The following is a 25,384-nucleotide window of genomic DNA, read 5'->3' as shown; positions in this document are numbered from 1 at the left end:
AACCCGTCGGCGTCTTCAGCTCAGCGGGACTTCGTGGAGGAACTCCACCTGTGCCGAAAAGACCAGTTCTCCGGCCGTTTGGGAGATCCAGCTCCTCCAGAGTCACGATTTGCAGCTGTAATGAATGTGATATGTTGGGTGTTGGACAAATAAAAACGCAATCTGAAGACATCGTGTTGGGCTCTGGTCATTTCCCCCCGTTTTTCAATGGTTTATTGAGAAAACTGGAACAATGGGCTGATAAGTTGATTGTGTAAATAACTCCTAGTCGCAGCCCAGGAACCAGAGTAATGAAAGCGGGCGAGACCCGTCGGGAGAGAGGTGCCGATAACAAGGCCAGGTGACGCCTAAAACCCCAGCGGCCCCGCAGGATGCAGACTTCATCTCACTCCTTGGATGGATGGGACAAAGTCTGCAAGGGGGGTATAAAGACACCGAGGCTTGTCCTAGAGAGGTCACGCTTATGTCCTGTACGCTGGCTGTTTTAAGACATCTCGGACTCAAGTCTACACTAGTCAGACCCGGCTCAGCTCTGATCAGGCTAAGCCAGACTTTGTCAGACTTTGTCAGACTCTGCTTTAAGCTAGCGATTCCCAACCTTTATGTCCTGGGACCCCTCAGAAAAAATGATGTCTGCCCGTTACCACAGGTTAAGGCCTCGGCGTGGACATAAACCGTGAGCGATTTTATTTATTTTTTTTCCCCCCTTTTCTGATCGTTGCATTTGGAAGATTCTTAGAGGCCTGTCGGTTAAACAAGCTTGTTTTTATTCACTTAAAATCAACAACAACAAAAAAACACACACTCATTTTCAGAGCTCAGAATTCAGGCACCGACACAGCGCGTTCATACTGTAATAAGCTTATTTCAGTGCACAGAAAACGAAATATAATGCCCGTCTCCTCAAAGATTCGCATTGGGTGAAACCCCTTAAGCACTAAAAGCATTCCCCAGGAAAAACAAAAGCTGATGGGAGTTGTACTTTGGTGGAGAACACATCAAAACGCAGACCGCTGTCTTGAGAGCGCTGGAACTGGTGGTTTAGACTCTAGGTCACACGCGGCCGATCCATCACAGTCAACTTCTGGATGCCGTCGGTTGTTTGCCACAGTCACTGACTATGGTTGTCGCGTGTTTATGTACGTTCTGTAAAAACTCTCGCTATTCACACGCTGACAAAAGCTTCGGCATCTCAGATTTCACGATTGGCTGGAAGAAACAACTGAATTCAGGTTTCTCTTTACACCAGTGTTTGGCTTCTGCATTTGATTTTAATTTTTTTTTTTCTTTAATTTAAAGACGAAACCCTCAGTAGCCAGAGTGTTTCCGCTGCACCTCGGTAACCTGGCTACTGTCGGCTCTCTGCAGTACAGGAGAGATCATTACAGGGTGAGTTGCGCTCGGTTACTCAAACGTGATCCAACACTACAACCCAAACTTACATCGAGCGGCCGACAGAACAACCTCGACTCAAGGTCCGCTCGCTCACTTGACCTGGACCTGTCACCACATTACTCGGTCCCTGTCAGCAGGGCGAGTTCGCTCAGGTGCCATGGAAGTGGGATTTTTAAGCATCACCAGGTCTTCTCGTCCATGTCTAACGGGTTGTTTGGGACTTTGGAAACAGCTGTTGACAAAAACAATCTCAACTCAAAGGTTTACTTACTCATGAAGACTGTGTGATACAGTTAAAAGCTCCTGAACAAGTAAGTGGACCTTGAGTTGAGATGGTTTTGTCAGCTTCTGCTTCCAAGAATAGTAAAGATGAAAGAAGCCTCTGCAATAATAATAATAATAATTGGAATTATAATAATGGCTAAATGAAATGAAACGAACAAACAGTGGAGTAAATGCTGACTTTGATGGATTATCTCTCGGCAACGAATTTCAAGTCTCTTTACGCAGATTTTCTCAGAAACTGAAACTAATCAAACCGCAGCTCCCGTCCTTTACGTGTCCACCGAGCGTTGGCTTCGCGCTCCCTCACAGCGTTCCAGTCTTCTTCATGTCCATGCAGTTAGTAAAAATCGAAATCCACTCCGTCATTTAGCTGCCTCTCTGGACCGTCCAGTCTGACGGCCGGGTCCCTTTCCTCTGCCGCCGCCGCCGCCTCCTCCTCTCTTCCTCCTTCCTGGTCTCTGTCCAGGGAACCCTCCACCCTCTTCCCTGCTAGTGGACTGAGCCCACAGGGCGTCGTATCGGCCTGGCGCCTGGTATCCGGGCTGGCTGGAGTCCAGCGGCTCTCTGGAGAGGAGGATCCAGATGGCGGGCAGGTTCCTGCTGACCGTCAGGCTGTCGAGGCCGGCGGCGGGCTCCAGCGGCTCCCACACCTCCACCACAGTGCCGTACTGCAGCCTGGTGAGCTGGTGGAGCCCCTTCACGCGCCGCTTCACGATCTCAGCGCAGGTGATGGCTTTGGAGATGCCCTTACCGCTCGCGGTGAAGATGATCTGTTTGCAGAGCGTGCGGCCCGGCGCGTCCTGTTGTCCCTCCACAGCCGTGCCTCCCTCCTCAGGCGTGGGTCGTGCCTCCTCTTCAGCTGCTCGGGGCTTGGCCTCCACGCGGCTCAGCGTGTAGCGCAGCAGGTTGCGGATCTTGCTGCCGTCTTTGACGCGGACCTCCGGCGTCTCGGGGGGGAGGCCGGGGAAGGGACAGACAGATGGCTGCTCCACCGTCCGAGCCTTACTGTAGTTCTCCATCTGCAGACACAGAGGACAGACGGATGTGACTGATGCGGAGCCAAAACCCACCAGCTTTTGTCCTGCTGCAGCAGCAGCTCTGGGAATTGTTATATTAATAGTCGGTAAATCAATTTATTAGTGCCAGGTTGGTACGATGGGATCTTCGTTGGACAGTTTGTGTCACAGATCGTGACACCTTAATAAACCCAGAATCAGGACCGGACTGGAAACGCAGACACCAGTGAATGAAGACAATTTCTGAGATTAACAAACTGACATTTGCGTGACATGTTTTTTTTTTGGTTTGTTTGTTTGTTTAAAAAACAAAAATTAAACAGACGTTAAATGGTCTTTTAAATGTAGTCAATCTGGAGCTTCCTCTCCACACTGAAAAACTTATCACTATTATTATTATTATTATTATTACATAAGAATAAGAAAGTTGATTTACATAGCACTTAAGCAGCGATTACGAAGTGCTTTACAAGGCAGACATGAAAGTAAAAATGCACACACATTCCCACAGATACAGTATATTATTAAAAACAAATCTAAATAAATACATTTAAAAAAGACTAAGAAAGCCTTACGATAAAGCTGAGTTTTCAGAAGTGACTTAACAGATGATGCTGAGTCTGTCGGCCTAAGATCCTCAGGCAGGTCCTTCCATAACGGTGGTGCCCTTTAGTTCGCCACGTTGCATTAGGAGCAACCATCTAACTTCTGAGGAAGTCGGGATCTAAAGTTTCACAGCCCAGAAAAAGGTCTCAGGTCCCAGGAAATGATGCCTGAGTAAAGTAGTGGCTTTCTGTCAGTTCTCCTTTGAGAAGCTGAAAAAAGTCTCAATTGGTAACAACTAAAACCAGTCACAAAAGGAGCCAAGTTGAATTTATTTGAACAACACTATCGTGAACATGAACTGCGTGGGGTTTTTTTGTGCGTGTCTTCAAATTCACACAAAGCTTTGGTTGTATTTTTCATGTGTACAACAGAATCAAGACGGTACCACTACACCGGCACTGCGCTCGGGAAGTCAAGTCACATTTTGAATTCGTCGATGGGAATTGCCTGTTTTTCTTTTCTCTCGTATCTTGTCCATCTCTACGTGACTGAATTGGTCTTCTTAACCCTAATCTTGATTTACGTGCGGCATCAGAGCACTGTCTCTCGACTGTTATTCTATCATAAATCGGACCGACTGACCTTTTTCATGTCAGACATTTTGGCTTGTCATAGCGGGAGAAACCCAGGTAAAACTAATAACCACCATGGTGCCGATTTCAGCAATGCAATTCGGTGATTACTCTGTGTTTGACATGTCCAAATGGCAAAAAGGCTCTGATTCAGCCATAGTTTTTCTCCATAATTCTCTCCCCGTCTCGTGTGTTACTTATGACCCAGTCTGGGAGCCACTCAGCTCCTGAAACCTGCAGCTTCCCAGAAAAAAAACCCCAACTGTCGTTCTGCCACAAGGTGGCGCCACAGCACCTCATTAGAAATCACCAGACGGGGTTTTTCTGCAGCAGGTGTGCTCACGGTGGAGGTGTGTGTGTGTTGATCCTGAATGATGACATTAGACAGGACAAGGCGAGCTGTTATTTAAAACTAACAGAGGGCTAATTAACTGGACCATCTGGCTTCCCTCTTACCTCACAGCGCACGCAATTCAATGGATAAATACTGTAAAACCCGACCATGTACATTTTGTCTGCAGGTTCTCATCACCTCTCTCACTGAACCGTTTCGCCGTCAACCTGACCTGACAGGGACCATGCATGTACTGCCAAAGTGCTGCAGACCTCCACAGTAAACACGCACACCAAACTCCATACGAATACTACAAGACACATACAATATCCCTTGCATATCGCAAAGTAGTTAAACACGAATGAACGAACGAACAATAAGATTTTTAAAGAATTTTTTAGCCTCCAAACACTTTCGGGATATAAATGATTTTGCTTCTCGGTGAAAAAAAAAACATGTAAACGTTTACAGTCAGCTTCACGTTTTTAACATCTATTATTCAGACGTCTGGTTAAGACTACCGTTAGTCAGCAAGCCGATCATCTGTACAATTTAACGGAAACCAATGGTGTTTGGTCTACTGGGTGCATGCCGAATTAAGGAAGACATCGTATTGATTCAACCGCTCGTTTTGTAATGTTCTGCCGCGAGTGTCGCTTCACCTGTGGAAAAGAACGTTTTAAATCTACGGTGTTTTAAACGGAGATCGGCGCTATCACTTTTCTGACTGTTACAGGCGTCCCGAGGCTCGACACACGCTAGACTGTTGCAGGAGGGTGAAACTAAACTTTAGTCACTGAAGTCACTCACTGATCTAACAGACACTTTGTATTATTTGACTGAAAACTGTACCGAATTCGTTATTAGCTATGCTAGCAAGTGCGGCTAACTACAGGCTAACAGCCGTAGTTTATGTTCACGTAAATGTGCTGAATGCAAAAACACACGAGTGGTGATAAAGTGTGCTTCTACGTTACAGTATGGGCTATAATATATTAATTAAAACCTCAGATTCTTACCAGGGTTTTTGTTTTTTTTTGTTTTCTTTCGGCTGCTAAACTCACCACGTTTACCTCACATGCCGCACTTTACGTTACGTTACGTTACGGTACGGTACGGTACGGCACGGCACAACGATGAGAAGTGTCGTAACCTGTCGTGCTTTTCTGTAGTTCTTGATGTATCTATGCTTTTGGAGGTCGGTTGTGTCTGAGCAGCAGCTTTTAGCTAAACTCAATTCAGAACAACTGAGCGGGAAGTGAGCAGAGAGAAGGCACGAAACTTGCACGGTTACCGCTCTAGTTTCCCCCTTTGCGTTTAATTTAGTTTATATTATATTATATATTATATATTATATTATTTGAGACCATTTCGTCTGTAAATGCCCCGACTTTGCGGTTTCAAACAGTTATTAGTATAGAGTGTTTCCCTCCTTCAGCCCCAGGGGGCAGCAGTGAACCCGTTCCTGCTCAGAGAAAATACCGAAGAAGACGCCGCGCTCGAAAACTTAATTGGACGCGTCGAACAAAGGTGAGATTTATGCTTAATTGGAAGCGTTTTCAAACCGTATTTTTTCACTTTAACAAGAGAAAAGACTTAAAAAAAATGAGACTAAACACCGAAACTTTGCATGGGAATTCACCCGGTACTGAAACAAAGCCCCAGACAGAGCCGCTATAGTGGATTAGCTGAATGTATTTCAGGAATTCACCTGTACCGGCCAGCGACACCCCCACACCATCATGGCTCCTCTCCTTCGGTTTACGCAGTTGCTTTACTGTTTTCGGTCGGAACCGGGACTGCAGCAAACGATCATTTTTCAGCCGTCAAATGTATTTATTTTTAAAATTTAATCGGTTAATCATTTGGTCCAAAAAATGACAGAAAGTAAGCTAATGGAAAAATCTTACTTAGTAGCTAGAACCACAAAATATTGGGGGGTTTTGCACGACGAGGGACTTGACAGACGATCGGTCGATTATCAAAATAGCCGATTTATTTTAGTTTTACCGACTAATTGATTGATCGTTGCAGCTCCAGTCATAAGCCCCTTTAATTCAGTAAGAACATATTGATGCTTTTCTTCTGGTCATTTTTTTCCCCATGCTTATGTTCTTGCTGCGTTTAGGTACAAGATGGTGAGTTATTATCTGGCAGACCGTCAAGTAAAAGTTACACATTCAGTGTAAAAATAACTTAAACACAATAACTGAATCAATCATTTCAATTTTGCGGGCAGTCCACTGATAGATAATTAAGTGGCGATGATTTTTCAGTGCAAAAAAGCCAAAAGTTCTCTCGTTGCAGCTTCTCCACAGAAGATTTGTCGCCTGTCTTTGTCTTAAACCCAGCGTAAACTCAGTATCTTTGGGTTTTGGACCTTTGGTTGGACAAAACAAAGCAAGTCAATGTCAGCGGTCAAATGCGGTGTTGGAAGAAGTACTGAGATATTTTACTTCAGTAAAATTACCAATACAACAGTGTAAAAATATGCCATTACAGGCAAAAGTCCTGCATGAAGAATCCTAGTTAAGTTGAAAGTACTCCTTCCACTGCTCTGTTATAATAAATGACAATATTAGATTGTGAATACTGATGCATCATTGTGTATTTTAGCCTTTTTAGCTGGTCATATTTGAGCTAGTGGTAATCAACCTAGGGGTTGGGCCCCCTCCAAAGCGTCACCAGAGAGATCTGAGATGAGATCTGCAGATTTATCAGTAATGAAGATAATACACTGTTATTGTCACGGCAGGAAAAGCACAGGTGGAATAAACAACGTTAACGGTGGCTCTGTTCCATCAGGTGTCCCATTGAACCACGACAGTGAGCCAGGACCACCTCTAAGTGGAATGTGGCCATCATTAATGTTATTTAATTCACCTTTGGTTTTTCCTTCTGTGACATGTCAAAACTTCTGCCTAACTTCAGCCCAAATTTAAACACGACTTACGTACATACTATAATTAAATATAAAGTATATATTGGAATTTAATAAATGCACTAAACATTCTACTTGATTTATAAATGTATTTATTCATTTATATTTAGTCCAATAACATAGTTCTGACATTTAGTGGAAAAATATTTACTTATTTTTTGTTAATATTTCAGAATCTTTGTTTTATGTTTTTAGTTTTTTTAGTTTGTTTGTCACAATTAATTTATCAACAGAAAAAAGTGTAAATGAGCTGGAGTTGGATTTTATAAAGCAGAATCCTGAGGCCAACAGTAGAATAAAGTTCAGCTACTAAATTGGTGACGGTGAGACAGTCGAAGGTTACAAAAAACAAATCACATAATGAAGAGCTGAAACAATTGACTGATTGAATAGTATTGGGTAACAATAATAATAATCTTTAAGAAAATAATCGCTTTTTTTAAGCCCACAATATTGCGGTGCTGGGAAAGGAATAACGAGAACAACAGTGTAAAGTGCTGCTGGTGTTCATTACGGCCACAGTAAGGCAGTGTTAGACATAGCAAACAACATCCTGATGACTAATCTATTCTTAAAACCTGACCAGTAGTAAAGCTGAGAATGTAAAGTTTGTCCTCAGGGTGGCGCTAGAGTAAAGGTCATGGAGTCATTCAAATCTAAAGAGATGTTTGTGTGGGGAGAAGGAATATACACAACAAGCTCCATGACAGTCTGGTCCATATCTAGATATGGCAACAACTGCTGAACACAGTGTTGGACAGAGTAAGGGACTACAGGACGAATGTGCGAAAGCGCCTCATAAAGTAACGACTACAGTATATAATTAACAAATCTTGAATAAAGCTGCCAAAACACACAGTAAAGTCCCTCCTGAAATCAGCAGCGTAATGGCTGATTCAACCTCTGCTGTGTGAGAGAGTGAACGTTCAGAGGAACATAAGATAAAAAGGGACACGTCACACCATTTCTCTAAGTTTTAGTCCATAACCTCCAAATCACTGATAACTTTCAAATACTACAGATTGTTTTCCAAAGCATAGTTTTTTTGTTTTTTTTCACATTAGGCAGACAGCCATCGCTCTCAGCCTTCAGAGACCTGTAACTCCCTGCAGATAGAGAGTCTAGAACGCGTCACCCTTTTCAGCCTTAATCAGTCTGTTGAACAGAAAGGGGACGTGCAGAAAGAGACGGCAAAGGTGTGGGAAATGTCCCAGTTAAATTCAAACCCGGGCAGAAGTTTTTTATACTGATAGCAAGATCTGTCTTTTCAAGTAAAAACGGAGCTTAAATTAATGTTGATATGCACGTAACATTACATTTTAATTAAGCATCTGATAGAGTTTTAATGATGATCTCTGATAATGCTGCAAGTAACAATTATTTTAATTGTTCATTCATTCCCTACTTATTCTCCATTGATTGTTTTATCAGATATGTTGATGAAAATTCTGAGAAGTGGCTCAAGGTGAAGTATTCAGAAATCTTCTTTTGTCCAACAAACAGTCTAAACCCCAAAGATACTCCTTTTTCTATCACTTATGATGGAGAAAGCAGAAAATCCTCATATTTGAGAAGCTGGAACAAGAGATTTTCGGTATTTTTCCTTGATAAATTACCTACATTTTGTGACCACCAACTAATTGATTAATCAACTCATTGTTTTAGTTCTAATCTCTGAGCCTATTATGTTAAAGAAAGAAAAATAAAAAAATTAAATCTCCGGTAACACGTCATTTAAATGAGCGTTTCATGTTTTGGTGGTTAAAGCTTAATCTACAAAGTGACGGCAGCTGGGAAATGCATTAGTGCAGAAATATAAAGTCCCACAAATTGGAAATTTTCAATGTACCAGGAACTATACGTGTGCTAAAGTACAGCAGATGAATTAATGCACTGTTACTTTACACCTCTGGAGACATTTGTCTATTTAAAGGTGCTACATGTAAGTTATTGCTATTGCCAACATTAGCATTAGCAGCTGTTTACTTTCCAGTCTAGAAGAAAGGTTGTGAGTTCAGCATCAAACTTGATTCCTTTACTGGGCAAGAGCTGCCTCCAGCGGTGGAAAACAACGCCAATGTTACCTCGGGTTTTGCTTCTACTTCCATCACTTCTTTTCTTCTACTGAAGTTAGCATGCTAACCAACAATGGCTGCAGCTCTCGGCGAGCAACAGTCGTCACCACCTGCTTCCGGTAAGAAAAACTGCTTTCGGCGGCAGAGCAAACTTGGATATAGAAGCTTTTAAAGGTGTAAAAGAAGCTTTAGTCTGATTCCAGAACAAATACCATTCACATCTCAGTTCATCCAGTATGTGACCATTATGGGAAAAATAAACTAAAACTTGGTGATGTCCTTTAAACTGTTACACTGTGTAGAGTTAATGTTCTTAGTCCAGTAATGTTTTTGTCAGAGTGTGTTTGGTTTTCATGCTGCCTCCTTTACTTTGTCCTTTATTTCAGAGAGGACAGAGTAGGAAGCCGCCCCAGAGGCCTCCGACAAAAAAAACAATGGCAGCGCATTGGCCAGCTGGCCAAACAAACGTGTAAGTAGACAAATCGGATAAGATGGCGTGCAGGCTGTAGCTTGTAACATTGTGCTCATTTGTTGTTTATCTCAAAAACATTGCAACAGAAGTTATTATTGCAGAATCTTTAAAATTCTAACCTGGTTTATAAACCACAGTGTCTTGACTTATCATCTGATAAGCCTTCAGACTGGCCTTGGGCCTGACCAATGCTGTGTTTTTCAGGTGTGCACTGACACGGATATGTGAGAGTTTTGAAACAACTTGGCACAAGCTCGACTGCCTTCGAGACCAGTACAACGTCTACTGGGGCTCTTACTGGGTAGGTTGTGCCAGAAAAATAGGCAGAATCATCAGAGATGCTTTCCTAATAGTTTACGAACAGACTTCCCAGAAGAAAATCTCTCTTCAAATCCGCTGGAAGTCTGGACCACATAGTTCTTCATTTGGTCAGAGCTTCCCAAATGGGGCCGGGGATTTATACCCTTTCCTGCTTCTCCCTGTGCGGTTAGCTGATGCGTCAAGACTAAAATGCAAAAAGGATAGCTTTAAACAAAACAATGACAAGCCATGCTAGCAGCTCTGTCCTTTGAGCAGGATGCTGAGGTAGACATGTTCACAGTGACAATGCTCACATGCTGATGTTTAGCAGGTATAACGTTGGCCATCTCAGTTTAGCTTGTTCGAATGCTCACATCTGCTAATTAGCATTAAACACAAAGTCCAACCGAGGCCTGATGGGAGTCTCATTAGTTCTGCAGATATTTGGTCATAAACCAAAAGTATTGGACAAATTAAAATGTTGACCTGATCAGCAAAGTTCTTACAGTTCATCCTGAGGGGAACATGAACGTCTGAACCACATCTCATCTCAGTCCAATAGTCTTCATGCTGTAGCACTCCTTTACTTTGTCCTTTATTTCAGAGAGGACAGAGTAGGAAGCCGCCCCAGAGGCCTCCGACAAAAAAAACAATGGCAGCGCATTGGCCAGCTGGCCAAACAAACGTGTAAGTAGACAAATCGGATAAGATGGCGTGCAGGCTGTAGCTTGTAACATTGTGCTCATTTGTTGTTTATCTCAAAAACATTGCAACAGAAGTTATTATTGCAGAATCTTTAAAATTCTAACCTGGTTTATAAACCACAGTGTCTTGACTTATCATCTGATAAGCCTTCAGACTGGCCTTGGGCCTGACCAATGCTGTGTTTTTCAGGTGTGCACTGACACGGATATGTGAGAGTTTTGAAACAACTTGGCACAAGCTCGACTGCCTTCGAGACCAGTACAACGTCTACTGGGGCTCTTACTGGGTAGGTTGTGCCAGAAAAATAGGCAGAATCATCAGAGATGCTTTCCTAATAGTTTACGAACAGACTTCCCAGAAGAAAATCTCTCTTCAAATCCGCTGGAAGTCTGGACCACATAGTTCTTCATTTGGTCAGAGCTTCCCAAATGGGGCCGGGGATTTATACCCTTTCCTGCTTCTCCCTGTGCTGTTAGCTGATGCGTCAAGACTAAAATGCAAAAAGGATAGCTTTAAACAAAACAATGACAAGCCATGCTAGCAGCTCTGTCCTTTGAGCAGGATGCTGAGGTAGACATGTTCACAGTGACAATGCTCACATGCTGATGTTTAGCAGGTATAACGTTGGCCATCTCAGTTTAGCTTGTTCGAATGCTCACATCTGCTAATTAGCATTAAACACAAAGTCCAACCGAGGCCTGATGGGAGTCTCATTAGTTCTGCAGATATTTGGTCATAAACCAAAAGTATTGGACAAATTAAAATGTTGACCTGATCAGCAAAGTTCTTACAGTTCATCCTGAGGGGAACATGAACGTCTGAACCACATCTCATCTCAGTCCAATAGTTTGTAAGATATCTAGGTCAAAACCACAAATGTCAACCGCGTGGTGAAAAATTTAGGATTATCAAAGTCAGTATGATTCATGATTTGAGTCTCTCAGCTGACAGTTTTTATTAGCTGTAAACCTTCTTTTCACAGTACAATCCTCCTGATTTGAGGGAGAAGACTTTTTCCCTTATAAGTAGAGACTAGGAGAATTACTGTGTTTTCTTTGGAACAGACGTAGTTGCAAGTCTAAACGATGAGCTGATAAAACGAGATGTTAATCCCTGACTGAGCCCTTGTCTCTTTTCATGGTTTTTTAGCACCAGCTGGGACCTCTTTCAACATCTCTATGATACTGGCATCTATAACATCTGTAACAGTGAAGAGGAAGTTTGGATTTATCTGTAGCCCTCAGCTGTGCTCATGAGACCTGGGTAGTGGCTAAAATGAGGAGGTGCTTGACACAAGTAACTGAAATAAATGTCCATGGCTGGATTTCTGGGCTCAGCCTTAGAAATGGTGACAAAAATAACAATAATAATAATAAGAAGAATTATAATAATGATGATGATGATAATTGAAGCAGTGGGTGTTGAGCAGGATCATTAGGGGCAGCCTATGGTTTACAGTCACAGATCCAGACTCTGCGGTTAGTAACAAGCATTGATGGGATATGAATACCTATGGATGGAGAGAGAGAGGAGCTTGGTGCATCATGGGAAGTCCCCCAGCAGTCTACGCCTATAGAAGCATAACTAGGGTCTGGTTCAAGACCAGCCTGAGCAGCCCTGACTGTAGGCCTTATCATAGAGGAAGGTTTTAAGCCTACTCTTAAACCTGGAGAGGGCGTCTGCCTCCTGGACCCAGACTGGAAGATGGTTCCACAGTAGAGGATCCTGATAACTGAAGGATCAGCCTCGGAGTCTACTTTTGGAGACTCTAAGAACCGCAAGCAAGCCTTCGTTCTGGGAGCACAGTGTTCTACTGGGGTAATAGGGTTCTATATGACGGTTCCTGACCATTAAGGGCTTTGTAGGTGAGGAGGAGGATTTTTAAATCTAATCTGGATTTTACAGGGAGCCTTGATGGGAAAAGAGATTATATTTCACCTAGGTTAGCACAGGGTGAAAGGTTTTTAAAAAAGTAAACTGATTTATTTGCTGCTCGAGGCAGACGTATTACTCTTAAACTCAAAATCAAGTAAAATAAGTGATAGCTCCCACATTCTTTAAAAACGAAAGAAAGAATTAAAAGAAAAGAGTTTATTCAGTGGGATGTTATTCTGCAATAACACATAGATTTCCTTTTTATTTAAAAGTTTTTTTATTTTTGTGAAATCTTTATATCTCCAGTTATAAATAACAGCAATCTAATGTATGTATAATGTATAAATATAGAAACAGGGAAAACAGCAAAATGCTGCTGGTAGACGAGGTTCATCAGAGAAATTGGATGATGAAGAGACTTTAATTCCACGCTGATGAGAGCAGACGGAGAAGAATGTTCAGAGACTGCGAATCACATCAGGGTCACGATTAGTCTCCGGGTTTGTTTTCAGCTGATAAATGATCAAAAAAGAGAGACAGAGAAATGATGTAACATCCTGTCAAATGTTCAAATGCTAATCGACTAAAACTAAGTTCTCAACGGACAGAAAATCGTGGGCGTGCTCGCCTTTGTTTCTGTACTGCAGTCCTTAAGGATATACCCTGGACCAACTTCACAGACCTCTCCAGTTTTCTGACGTTTAAGAGACTTTCAAGTCAAAAATTAAGAATTGAAAAAATATCGTTTTTTTTTAATTAAGTTTGTGAGTAAAAGTGAAGGATTTTTACTTTTATCTCCCACTTAGTTCCAAAATTATACTTGTAGCAGTTAAAGGATTAAAATAAGAAAAAAAAAAGGTTAAATATCCAAAAAATATCCACATTCATTGTTGTATCCATTGAGACAGAATGACTTGAGCCACACACGCTCTACGTGACAGAGTCGTAGAGTCCGTTAAGCCCTTTTCTTCTGAGTTTCTGCAGAACTCTCCCCTCTCCTCTCTCTCTCTTCTGTGGCCAAAATGCACTGCTGCCCACTTTCATTAAATTAATTACTTTTCTTCAGAAATTCCGCAGAGTCTCCCAAACTGGATGCTTCTCAGCAGAAAGCCCTCCTTTCACTCTCGACACACGTATTTCTGCTAGTTGTGTGCAGGGCCAGACCAAAGACCTCTGTTTTATTTCTTTTCTTGGCAGAGTAAATTTAGAAATTGGAAGAAGAATAAAGTCATTGAATGTTGACAATATATCATACTTTTCTTTATTTCTCACGAAGAGAAAGAGACTTCAAATTTTAGTTCCCCTCTAAGAAAGTTCAAAAGTATCATTATCCCATAACTACAGAGCCGATGAGGATGCGCTAATTTAACAGGCACATGAGATTGGTATCGATGTTCTCATCTAATTCTCAGCAGCACTTAATTAGCAAACTAGTTAGTGTTTAATAGTGAAACATGAAGTAGTAAATCCCTGGTTTAGAACTAGCTAGTAGTTGCTAAGAACTTTGGAAGGACTTTATAAGTTGAAAAGAAGCTGAGTTAAGGTAAAATATCCATAACAATTATGTCATCGTGAGAAGACCAAAGCCTCTTGTCTGTGGCGCCGAGGTGGTCAGAAACAGCTGCTTTGATTCACGTACAAGTACAATCTCTCTTGCAGAACGTGGTTGGAGGAGGAGGAGTCCGTTAACTGGATCGTCCACCTCCTCCTCCTCCTCCTCCTCCTCTTCATTATCCTCCAGAAAAAAGCCTGCAGCCCTCTACATGACAGGTGGACTCCTGCGTTTGTATGCAGAGGGAGCTGATGCATCAGCAGCAGCAGCAGCGGATCTGTAAGTGACTTTGAACGTTTTTTTGCTCGTGTAGTCGCAGAAAATGTACAAAAATGCTGAATTTAACGGCTCTACCTCGAAAATAAATGAGGAGAAATTAAACTTAGTGGACTCGCCTGCAGATCTGCAGAAGGCAGTCTCTTAAAAGTTCCTTGCAGGTGTCGTGGATGTTCGGAAGGACTGACTTTTGGAATACATCGTTTTACCCTGTAAGGTTACTTCTTGCATGCACATTTCACCCTTTATCTTCTGTTTTATTTAATGTCTAAGGGGCTGTTAGCATATTAGACCGTTGTGGGTACTCTTAATTACTTATCTTAATTCACTGTTTCTATGCAAAGACAAGAAACTGTGAGTTACAAAACAAAATTGACTAAAAATGTTGAAATACGGCCATGTGTTATATAGACTATTGATTGGACCTAATGTTTTTAACCAATCTTTAAAGTTGTAATTTATATTTTTGGCTTGTTAAATTTTAAAATTTAAAGAACGGTGTGCGTATCACAGCCTGATTTATCTGATTCCTCTGAGCCATTTAGTTCCACTGTCCTCAGAAACTATTAAAACACATCAGTGAGTCACACTGTTGCACTGGGTGAAATGTTCCTTCATCACCACACACTGAAGTTTATTTGGAAACAGTCTCACAAACACACACACACACAAATACACACACACCGTCCTGCTGCCACAAATACTCAGTACAGCACCAAATGTGGATTCATCTGCCGCCGAAAATACTCCCAAACAAACACTCTATTTCCTCCTGTTTGTTTGATTTAAAAACTACAGTGAGCGGCTGTTTTAGGAAAATTACTGAGACTTTTTGAAAAAGTGAAACTATAAATTTTCTACAGGGACCAATGGGCTTAGAGCTGAGAGCCACAGACAGAGGAGGGGAGTCAGAAAGTGTTGAGAGATGGACTAACACACTGTTGGTTTGGATCTGCACTTGGGATTTGATGATAAGAAAAGCAACCGATAAAACCAGAATGATCCTTCAAGTGAGTTGAGTACTGTGTTGGGAGCAATCAACCACAGCTCTAAGCAGATGGATTGTTTTTTTAGTTGTTTCAGAAATCCAAAGCAACTAGCTGAAGGTGATTAAATCCCACTCAGAGCCTCATAAGGGGATGCTGATTCTCAGTTAAATAAACAGAAATCGCAGACCTTGAATATAGAAAAGGTCTAATAGTGTTTAATACAGAAATATATAGAACATTTTGCCTGATGCAGCTTTAACTATAGCAAAGGTGTTAATAAGCTGTACTCTGCTTTGCTTGGCATGACTTGAATGTCTTAACACCACATTCATGACCAGAGACTGAAGTTAGTCTGGAACCAAACACCTTCAGTACATCTGTTCATCTGTTTCCCCAAACAATAGCGGAATTCTCCAACAGGAAACTGAAGCATCTCTGTGTTGTTAATGGACAAAAATTAATTACTTTGACAGTGTTCGCCAACAGTTCACAGGGAGATGTAAAACTGTTCCCACAGCAACGTAAAGCATGAAACTAGGGGTTACTTTTTAAAATGTATTATTGTTTCAGTTTGATGTAACATTTTGATTCTCTTGGTCTTTTATTTATTTTTGAACATCTCTTTGAATATTCTCCAACATGCTTCTAATATTTCTACCAGTTCTTTTAGTTTTTTGTCTTTTATGAAGTACATTGCATTGCCTTCATTTGTATGAAAGTTTATATTTTTGAAGTTTAAGGTTTATTAACTTTAGTGTGAGTTGCAGTACTAGTCACAGTGGCAATAGCAGTAGCCGTACTGATAGCTCAGTATATTAGTGGTTAATAGTGCTTTTATTTTATTTATTTATTTTTTGTTGGATCCAGGATCATCAGATCTCTAGGCGTCCTGTCCTCCTGCGGAGGTGTCTTTGGGCAACATTTAGTTATTGGATCGATCAAGGCCATTGTCTCTTTTATTCAAAATTCATAACATAAATGTCTCTCTTGTGTCTGAAAAAGTGCCTTTGCTTCTTGTGGCAAAAAAGTTCTATTTTAACTTCATCATTCCACAGGACTTATTTTTCCAAAATGCATCAGGCTCGTTGAGATGTTCCTTTGCAAACTTCTAATGCTGAATTTAGTGGTGAAGGCGCAGGAAATGTTTTCTTCCGATGACTCCTCCATGAAGGTCATATCTGTGCAGGTGTCGCTGCCCAGTAGAACAGTGCACCACCGCTCCAGAGTCTGATCAATCTTCCTGAAGGTCTTTCCCAGTCAAACGGGGGTTTGGATTTGCCTCTCTAACAATCCTACCAGCAGTTCTCTCTGAAAGTTTTCTTGGTCTTCCAGCATCAACTTGACCTCCACTGTTCCCGTTTGCTTCTATTACTTAATTACTTTAGGAACTGAGAAAACGGCTTCCTGAAAACACTTTGCTATCTTCTCCTGCTTTGTGGGCATCAGTTATTCTAATTTCCAGAGCTAGGCAGCTGGTTAGAGGAGCCCACGGCTGCTGATTGTTGGGACAAGGTTTGAGGAGCCAGAGTATTTATAAAGCTTTGACATTTGCATCACTTGGCCTTCCCCAATGATGACTGTGAACAAGCCACAGACCAAACAAGCTAATTAAGGTCTGAGACCTTGGTAAAAGTTATGAGAGCACAAATCTCTTGGTTCTCTTTCGTATGGTGCTCCTTTCCTCTTTTTCACTCTAAAATTGTACAAAAACTAAAATAGTACACTAACCTTGCTTAAAATGTAGTAAAGAATGTTTCACCTTTAACTTGATGCCTTTTGGAGATCAGTTCATATCCTACTTACTTAACCATTCACAGTAACAGACATTTTGACCGGGGGGGCCAAACTTTTTTTTCATGTCACTGTAAAACTTGCACATCTTGTTCTGCTTTTTTAAGATCACTTGTAATTAATTCATCATTTTATTATTGGGAAAATTAAAAATATCAATTAGAACTGAAACAAAGATTAATTAGAAGATTAATCAGTTGATTTTGTTTTTGATAATCAATTAACCATTACACTTCGTTTCAAGCAAAAATTCCAAACAAGTTGGTTAAATCTTTAACCTTTATTTAATGATTTGGTGCCAATCACAAACTGAATGTTTTTGGGTTTTGACTGTTTTTTTAAGACAAAACAATTAGGAATTAATCAGAAGACAATCCATAGTTGCAGCCCAAATATCACTAAGTAAAATCAATTTTTAATGAACCATGAAGTGTGAATGAACATTTTTTTTCCTTTGCTTTGTATGGGGGGAAAAAAAACAAAAAAAGACCTCATACAGCCACAGTGGTCATTAGACCAGCTGTGCTTTCCTCTATCTTCTGTTTTCCGTAATGCAAACTACATGGATAGACAGACAAAAATGACAGAATCCATCAATTTAATGGATAAATGAAGCCAACAGTGTCACTTTACGTATTTCCTGTCTCAAAAGGGCTTTACAGTCACACATCTGAGTCCTCGACCAATGCGGTTGTAAATGTCTCACAGTTGTTTGGTTACTGCTGTAGGTCCCTTCTTTCAAATTTATGGGTTTTCACTTTATGGGCCTTGGGTTTTGTTTGTTTTTTTTAAGTTTTTTTCTTTACTTAGACAATAGAGGCCAATGCGTTGGTCTGAAGATTCGGTCAGATAACATTAAACATTATTATTCTTGAGAATTGGCCATGAGGTTCTCTGTGGCTCAAAATAGTACGCTTGGGTTAGGACACTGGTTCCAAACATTAGTGCTTGTGACCCCTTTAAGCAAAACTAACTAGAGCCCATGTCATGTTGGGATCACAGCAGCTGCGACGCAGGTCAACATTTGACGTTTCGACCCATGAGTACTCAGTAGTCATTACCAAATTACCACATGGGTACTCATGAGTTGGACCACATCCATCTTCAAACTCGGCCTTCATGTTGATCTCAACTACACACCTGTAAAGTTTCATGACTGTATCTTGCACAGTTATGATGCTGTCTTGGTGACAAAATCAGTCCACACACACATCCTTGTTTTACGGCATTCTTGGGGAGCTGTCATTGACGTAATGCATTCCCTAGCCCCTTACCCTAACCTTAACCATCACAACTAAATGTCTAACCCCAACCCTTCACCCTAGCCGCACACACACACACGCGCGCACACACACACACACTCACTAGGTTTGTGATTGGTGATTCAGATTTGGAATTCATTCTAGTCGTCTGAGTCAAATGAGATGCGGAGCAACAACTTTGCTGATATTTGAAAACATACATACACGTTTCTGAAATAACAAAAGCTGGAGGTGGTAATTCCACTGACGCAACAGTGTGGACTACCTTTCACCAGTTGTTCAGATGGCCAAGCCTATATCGGGATTTGAGCTTTGGACCTCCGCCACATATTGAAGTGTGTACAGTTAATCATTGTCACCCTCGTGTGGCCTGTTGTCCCATCAGTAAACTAGGCTGTTGCTTGCTACATTAATGCAAAATGGGAAAAATTAGCGAGCTGTGAAGAGCAGATACTCGTGACACTAAACCATCTGAGAAAGAATTTGCAGAAGCATTTTGGATTCTACACCACAGATGAAAGAGTTGGGGGTAAAGTTAACATTTTCTGGCCTTTTTAAAAACACAAATACCTGCAGTAATATAATCATGACAGCAAATCTGAAGTCATCTGTTAGCTTGTCACTCAGTGAATCCTGCAGCATATTTTATGACGAGACAAGTTGAACAATTGAACGTTAATTTGAACTTGATTTTTTTTTTTTGGTGATGGCCTCTTACCGATGGGACAACTGGTCATACGATCACTGTGTATTTTAAGTGTCCCTTGGTGGACGACAAGGTAGGCAAATTAAAATTGTCCATGGAAATTAAAAGCTTTGAATTCATGAATGTTTTTTCAGCACAATTGAACAATACTCAGAGTTAAAAAAAAAAAAAAAATTACATCTTTAATATGGTTCAGCAAAAGTTATTTTTTTGCTTTTCATATCGTTAGTAAGTGTTGAAGCTGAAGACAATTTTCCACAATGTGAAAAATGGAGTTCCAAACCAACTCTGTTATATCGGTGTTATAGGAAGAGAAAAACTCATGACTGGTCCCAAAATGAAGGGAAGAACGGTTCTTCTCGTCAGTCTCATCATAGCAGCATATTCCTATGGCATCGCTGCTCAGAAATCAGGTGAGTTGTGTTTATTGAAATGAGAGATCGAGTACATTATATGCTTGGTATTCATGTGGTTTACGTCACAAAAATACAGGAACAATGAAGTACATTGGTTGGGTTCTCTTTTTTTTTTTTTTAAAGTTTTTTTTTTTTTTTTAGCATTTCAACATCATGTTTACAAGTAAAGAAAGGAGAAAAACAAAAGAAAATATATTTAGTGTTTTAAAAAGTAAATTCCATGGGATCTGAAATTTAAAAAAATGTTAGTGTGCATCACAGCTGGTGAAATTGGAGCTATGCAAGGCTATTTGTTCAATAACATTTCATTAGCTCATCACAATTAAGAGGCTTTGTGACCTGTAATGTTACTCTGTATCTTGGTAACTTTTCCCCAGAATAGTTATTTTGGGAATTGTTGTAATGACTGAACTCTTCCCTTGTCCAGAGTGTGAAAATGCTGCTCTGGCCGACATCGTCTTCCTTTTCGATGGCTCCTCCAGCATTACCTCTCAAAACTTTAATGAGTACCGGCATTATCTCCGCAACATCATCAGGGCTCTCGACATTGGCCCCAACAAAGTTCGGATCGGCTTGGCACAGTACAGTGACGATTTTCACCAGGAGTTCCTGCTAAAAGATCACATGGACAGGAAATCACTGCTGGCCGCAGTAGAAGCATTTTCTCAACATGGAGGGGGGAAGAAAACAGGTCAGGCCATCAATTTCCTCAAGACAAACTACTTCACCAAAGAGGCGGGCAGCCGGATCGGCCAACGGGTGCCTCAGATTGCTGTGGTCATCACAGATGGGGAGTCCACAGACGATGTGGTTGCACCTGCCCGGGACCTGAGGAGGCACGGAGTCTTTGTGTTTGCCATCGGGGTGGGACGAGTCCACCATAAGCAGCTTGTGTCCATTGCCAACTGGCCCCCAGAGCGCTTCCACCTCACCTCTCAAAGCTACCAGTCTCCTGAGGATCTATCGCGGAATCTGCTGAAAAGTCTTTGCCTCTCCATGGAGGAGCAGAAGAAAGGTAAGGCAAACCATCGGATGAAATATATAGCTGTCCATTTGTTAATGTAGCTATAAAATATAAAAAATAACTGAAAGAAAAACAACTAGCCAGAGTCTGTCTTTTGAAATATAGAAAAGCTAAGAGCATCTGTGGATGCTAATAAGGTTTTCGTCCTTTAGGTTAAGGTCATACTGAACTTTTTGTTTAATTCTTAATCAGAGATTGATCGTCCTACCCTGCCTCTAACCCTTACGATATACTTTATAATTGTTTACTACTGTTCTAATCTGTAATCCTCTTCAGTAGTCATTTTGTGATAAATTTCACACTTTGAGAACACCCTCTTTTTTTGAGCAGAGTGACACTTTAAACCGGATAATCAGATTGTACTTTATTGTAATAAAACACAATAATTTTTTGTTTTGTCTTCTTTCAGCTTTGGCGGACAGGTTTGCAGATATTTTCTTCTTGGTGGACAGTGGAATAACTCAATCATACTTCTCCATGTTTAAGTCAGACCTTAACAAATTGATCAATCAGCTCAACGTTGGAGTATTAACCTACCGCATTGGTTTGGCTCAGTATGATCAAGATACCAAGGTTGAATTCCTTCTCAATGCTCATCCAAACAAGCAGGATACCCTGGGCGCTGTCCGACGGTTCCGCCTGCGCCCGCAACCCCACAGATCACGTCATCTGGGCAACGCTCTGCAGTACGCCAGCGCTCACTTTTTCACCCCTGAGGCGGGTGGCCGTGCACACCTGGGCTCCCGACAGTTCCTCGTTGTTGTGACTGGAAGAGAGTCAGATGATCATGTGTCTAGGATAGCTCAAAAGATCAAGTCAGAAGGGATAACTATTGTGGGGATGAGTGCAGGTGCATCAAAGGCGGCATTAGAACGTTTTGCCAGTGATGGCTATGCATTTTTATCTTTCAAACTAACTCTCCTCAAGGATTCTTTCATGACTGAGAGAGAGGACAGTATTATTACAGGTGAGAAAGATTTTATTGATACCATTATCATTATCTCATTTTCTGCATAAATTACCATAGAGTAGATTGTGGTCTAATACTCAATTCTGGGTTGACTAGACAGACTAGCATATTTGTTTGTTGACCATTTGGTAGACAGTTTTATCTGTAGTTGGTCAATATTTTATTGGGACCCATGGAACATTCGGGATTTAACAGCAGTCTGCGAAACTAAAACTCTGCAGCATCAAGTTCGACATGTTCACCAAGAAATACGTTCAAAACATTACTTCTCTAAAACCACAAATTTGTTGTTTACGTTTCTTTTTCTGTGCACATTAAATTAATGAGTTACAATATCTTGATAGTGAGCTTTAGAGGTTTTGGCACGTGCATTTTGAACTTTGGACAGACTTAGGTTAGCTTTTCCCCCTGCTTCAGGTCTTTTTGATACACTGGGCTAACCATGTCCTGACTCCAGCTCTGCACTTAACATATCGATCTGACCCTCAAATAACCACTTCCAAATGAGAGTAATTCACAAACTAATTAATGATTCCTTTAAGGCTAGTGGCGCTAAGCTCAGCAGTTACTTTGTATAGCTTACTTAGCTTGCTACCTGCTAGCAGGAATGTTTCAACTAATACCTTTGTTAATTTTCTGACTGCAGGCTTGTCCACATTGGTGAGCGTTTTCAGGACATCATATAAAATACAGACAAAGTTCTTTAGTAATTAATTTTACTGTTTGGTGCAAATGAAAAGGCATTTATTATATTTTGCAAAAGTTAACGTCATCCATCATCCCTTTAGGCACTATCCACCTAACCAGCAGTTGTATTTCTTGTTTGTTTTTTGGCTTTTTTGCCAGTTAGCGTATGGAAGTTGACATTGTACAGCTACTTCATAGGCATATTCTCAGATCTATAAAATTCATTCTAATCCCTACAAAATTTTAAAGTTATCAAATGCTGTTGAAGTGTCATATGCAAAGTAGAATACTCACTATATAACACAATCTCTAACATTCTCTAACATGTTAGAGACTGTGTTACATAGTGAGTATTCCTGTTATTTCTTTCATCTTCAAGTATATTTGAATGGGTAAGTAGCAGATGGCCCAAGTTAACTATTTGCACTCCTTTCACAGATTGCAAAGGAGCCAATGTGGCAGACATTGTGTTCATCATTGATGAGTCGGGAACCATTGGAACCGACAACTTCCAGCTGATAGTGAAATTCCTGGACTCATTTGTCAGTGACCTGGATGTCAAGCCGACCAGGGTCCGAGTAGGCATTGTTACGTACAGCAGCAGGCCCATAGCACGCGTCTACCTTGACACGTTCAAAGACAAGGCTGAACTCCTGCAGTACATCAAAATCCTTCCTTACAGTGAAGGTGGTAGAGTCACTGGCGCTGCCCTAAACTTCACACGGGACGAAATCTTCATTGAAACAAAGGGCAGCAGGAAAGCTGTTCAGCAGGCGGTGGTGGTGATCACAGACGGTAAATCCGAGGATACTGTGTGGGAAGCGGCAACCAGTCTCCGACGGCATGGAGTCACCATTTACGCTGTAGGATTGGATACCAACAAAGCTGAACTAGAGATGATGGCATCTCACCCCCATTATAAACATGTTTTTACCATAGAAAGTTTCAACAAGCTGAAGCCCCTGAAGCGGGACCTGCAGAGATTCCTGTGCAGTAACTTAATTGAACAAGCGATCAATTTCAATAAATGGACAATCGACATCAAAGAAGGTTGGAACAATTTTTTTTGATAGTTTTGATTGGTTAAATGAATATTGACATCTATAAACACAGAGTCGAAGTTTAAAGATTTTATTCGCATTTATGTTGTAGCACACAAATTAGTGTAAAGAGAAAGTAAAGATGAAAATGGAATGTGTGTATTAATTAGTAATTTTGAACTAACCTAAAAACAAAACCTTAAAAGTTTTGTTTCCCAGAATGAACAATGAAGGCCAGAAATCCTGACCACCCCGTTGGGTGGGGGTGTGAAACTGTACTTGTTGCCTTAAGTAGCTGTTCTTTAAATTTAGTCTTCACTCAAATATTTCCCAGTGTTTGAATGTTCATTTTTAACCTTCCCTCTTTTTCACTATGTGAAAAGAACTAACTCCTGTTGTTTCTTTTCCTCTCCAGCGTGTGCACAAAAGGAAGAAGCAGATATCTACTTCTTGATCGACGACTCAGAAAGCATTGGTGACCAAGACTTCGAAGACATGAAGACTTTCATCATTGAGTTTTTTCACATCTTCCAAATTGGACCAAACAATATACGTGTGGGGCTTGTGAAATACTCAGATGATATAACTTTGGAATTTGACCTGACAATTTACTCGGATGCTAAAAGGCTGGAGGCGGCCGTGAAGGGTTTAAGGCATGAGAAGGGTGGGACAAAGACAGGAGCTGCGCTATCATTCATGAGCGGTCGCTTTAAGAAAGGACTGGAAACTCGTGGTAAAAAAGTCCCAAATTACCTGATTGTCATCACAGATGGGAAATCCAACGATGATGTCAGGGTTTCTGCAAAAGAATTAAGGGGACAAGATATCATCATCTATGCCATCGGAGTGAAAGATTCAGAGAAGAATGAGCTGATAGAAATTGCCGGCGATACCGGGAAGACTTTCTATGTCAGTGATTTTGATGCCTTGCAATCCATCAAAAATGAAATCTTTAGAGAAATCTGTTATCCATATGGTAAGGACAACTGGACTCAACTGCACATCTTGCATATTTATAGTCTAGTTTAAACCAGAACTAATGGGTTTTGTTCTAGAAGTAACACAGCTTTATTAAAATCACAAAATCACACAAAACTATGGCCTTGAAACATAACCATAGTCAATTGTGTGTCAAGTGGTTCAATTTCATGTCTTGATGAGGATGGTAAAAAAAAAAAAGCAAATATTATTTTTTATTTAATACTTCTGTTTTTGGTGGCTTTTACTGAACACCATCTTCCATAAGCCCTATACCGTCACAGGTTAAATGTCACCAGCTCAACAGAAGAGGCTAATCAGGGGGCTGAGGCTAGTTCAGATATGGCTGTACTCAATAGGTGAGTTGTTTGTTGTTTTTTGTTTTTTTTAAAAAGGGGTGATGCCCCAATGGGAGCATCCCCATGCTCCCACACCACCAACCAACACAAACGCCCATGTACACCTCCCAAAGGACATTGTTGCAGGACGCCTTAACCATGACTAGGACATTTCTAAAACTACAATTCCATTTTATCCAGTTATCTTCCGTCTCTCCCTACTACAGTTGCCTTTTTATAACTGTGAATTAAAGTAATGAGTAAATACATCTTTAAATTGTATCCAGTGGACTGAGTTTATTCAGTCAGGGTTGTCTCATGTTTCTCGTAATACACTACAAGGATGGCCATTGTAAATTACATTACCCAAATTATCCCTTGGAATTTTTTACCATCTGAATTCCTTGAAGAACACAAAATCAACACTATGCAAAATAGAAAAGAGAACATGATAGCTTAATATAGCCAGTTAAAATTGGTTAATGATGAATAAAATCATCTCAGAAAAAACTTGAACATTGCTGAAAATAGACATGAAATATTTGCACCACTGAAATAACCAGCGAAGAGAGTTTAAAGAGTTAAAAATTGAAGTTTAAAAAGTTTATGATCATTCAAGGGCAGTTTTGCTCCAAGCTCTGTTAACTTCTGACCAGACCTCTGTCGTACTTTCCCTTTCCCCCAATCTGCTGCCGTTCTCCTCTACATGAGAGAGCAAGAGGGACCTGCACCCATCCGAGCCTGCTTCTGTATGGCTACTTTACATCAGGACTGCATAT

The 25,384-nt window shown here is 40.9% G+C and overlaps 2 protein-coding genes and 1 long non-coding RNA gene across 7 annotated transcripts in view; 2 read left to right on the top strand and 1 right to left on the bottom strand.

The window, feature by feature from the left end:
* Positions 1 to 752: 752 nt before the first annotated feature.
* On the bottom strand, positions 753 to 5,495 carry rpp25l (ribonuclease P/MRP 25 subunit-like). 5 transcript variants are annotated; one of them, XM_040117110.1, is made up of 3 exons: positions 5,228 to 5,493; positions 3,272 to 3,469; positions 753 to 2,699 (listed from the first exon to the last, which is right to left on the bottom strand). In XM_040117110.1, exon 3 carries the CDS (start codon positions 2,697 to 2,699, stop codon positions 2,043 to 2,045), a length of 657 nt encoding a protein of 218 aa, XP_039973044.1. In that variant the 5' UTR covers positions 3,272 to 3,469; positions 5,228 to 5,493; the 3' UTR covers positions 753 to 2,042. The 5 variants fall into 5 exon arrangements, with proteins under 5 accessions (XP_039973044.1, XP_039973042.1, XP_039973045.1 ...); XM_040117108.1 differs by having other exon boundaries at positions 3,272 to 3,420; XM_040117111.1 differs by having other exon boundaries at positions 3,272 to 3,420; positions 5,273 to 5,493.
* Positions 5,352 to 10,005, top strand: LOC120783831. The gene is made up of 4 exons (XR_005706383.1): positions 5,352 to 5,738; positions 9,143 to 9,343; positions 9,611 to 9,693; positions 9,901 to 10,005. It is a non-coding gene; the product is annotated as an uncharacterized LOC120783831 (long non-coding RNA).
* Positions 10,006 to 10,624: 619 nt separating this feature from the next.
* LOC120783917 (collagen alpha-6(VI) chain-like) overlaps positions 10,625 to 25,384 on the top strand; it is a 54,055-nt gene continuing 39,295 nt past the window's right edge. Inside the window, exons 1-8 of the mRNA XM_040117321.1 lie at positions 10,625 to 10,683; positions 10,891 to 10,987; positions 14,236 to 14,407; positions 19,461 to 19,565; positions 19,996 to 20,583; positions 21,002 to 21,559; positions 22,688 to 23,299; positions 23,705 to 24,265. Coding sequence (XP_039973255.1) covers positions 19,475 to 19,565; positions 19,996 to 20,583; positions 21,002 to 21,559; positions 22,688 to 23,299; positions 23,705 to 24,265 — 2,410 coding nt within the window. The 5' untranslated portion in view covers positions 10,625 to 10,683; positions 10,891 to 10,987; positions 14,236 to 14,407; positions 19,461 to 19,474. The remainder of the gene's footprint in view (positions 10,684 to 10,890; positions 10,988 to 14,235; positions 14,408 to 19,460; positions 19,566 to 19,995; positions 20,584 to 21,001; positions 21,560 to 22,687; positions 23,300 to 23,704; positions 24,266 to 25,384) is intronic.

The sequence above is a fragment of the Xiphias gladius genome, chromosome 22, assembly GCF_016859285.1.
Source record: "Xiphias gladius isolate SHS-SW01 ecotype Sanya breed wild chromosome 22, ASM1685928v1, whole genome shotgun sequence".
NCBI lineage: Eukaryota > Metazoa > Chordata > Actinopteri > Istiophoriformes > Xiphiidae > Xiphias > Xiphias gladius.
The sequence above is the reverse complement of the archived record's forward strand: the minus strand, read 5'-3'. Positions and strand labels throughout refer to the sequence as shown.

Excerpts from the sequence above, each read along its gene's own strand:
- rpp25l (XM_040117112.1), bottom strand. The coding sequence starts at position 2,699 with ATGGAGAACTACAGTAAGGCTCGGACGGTGGAGCAGCCATCTGTCTGT.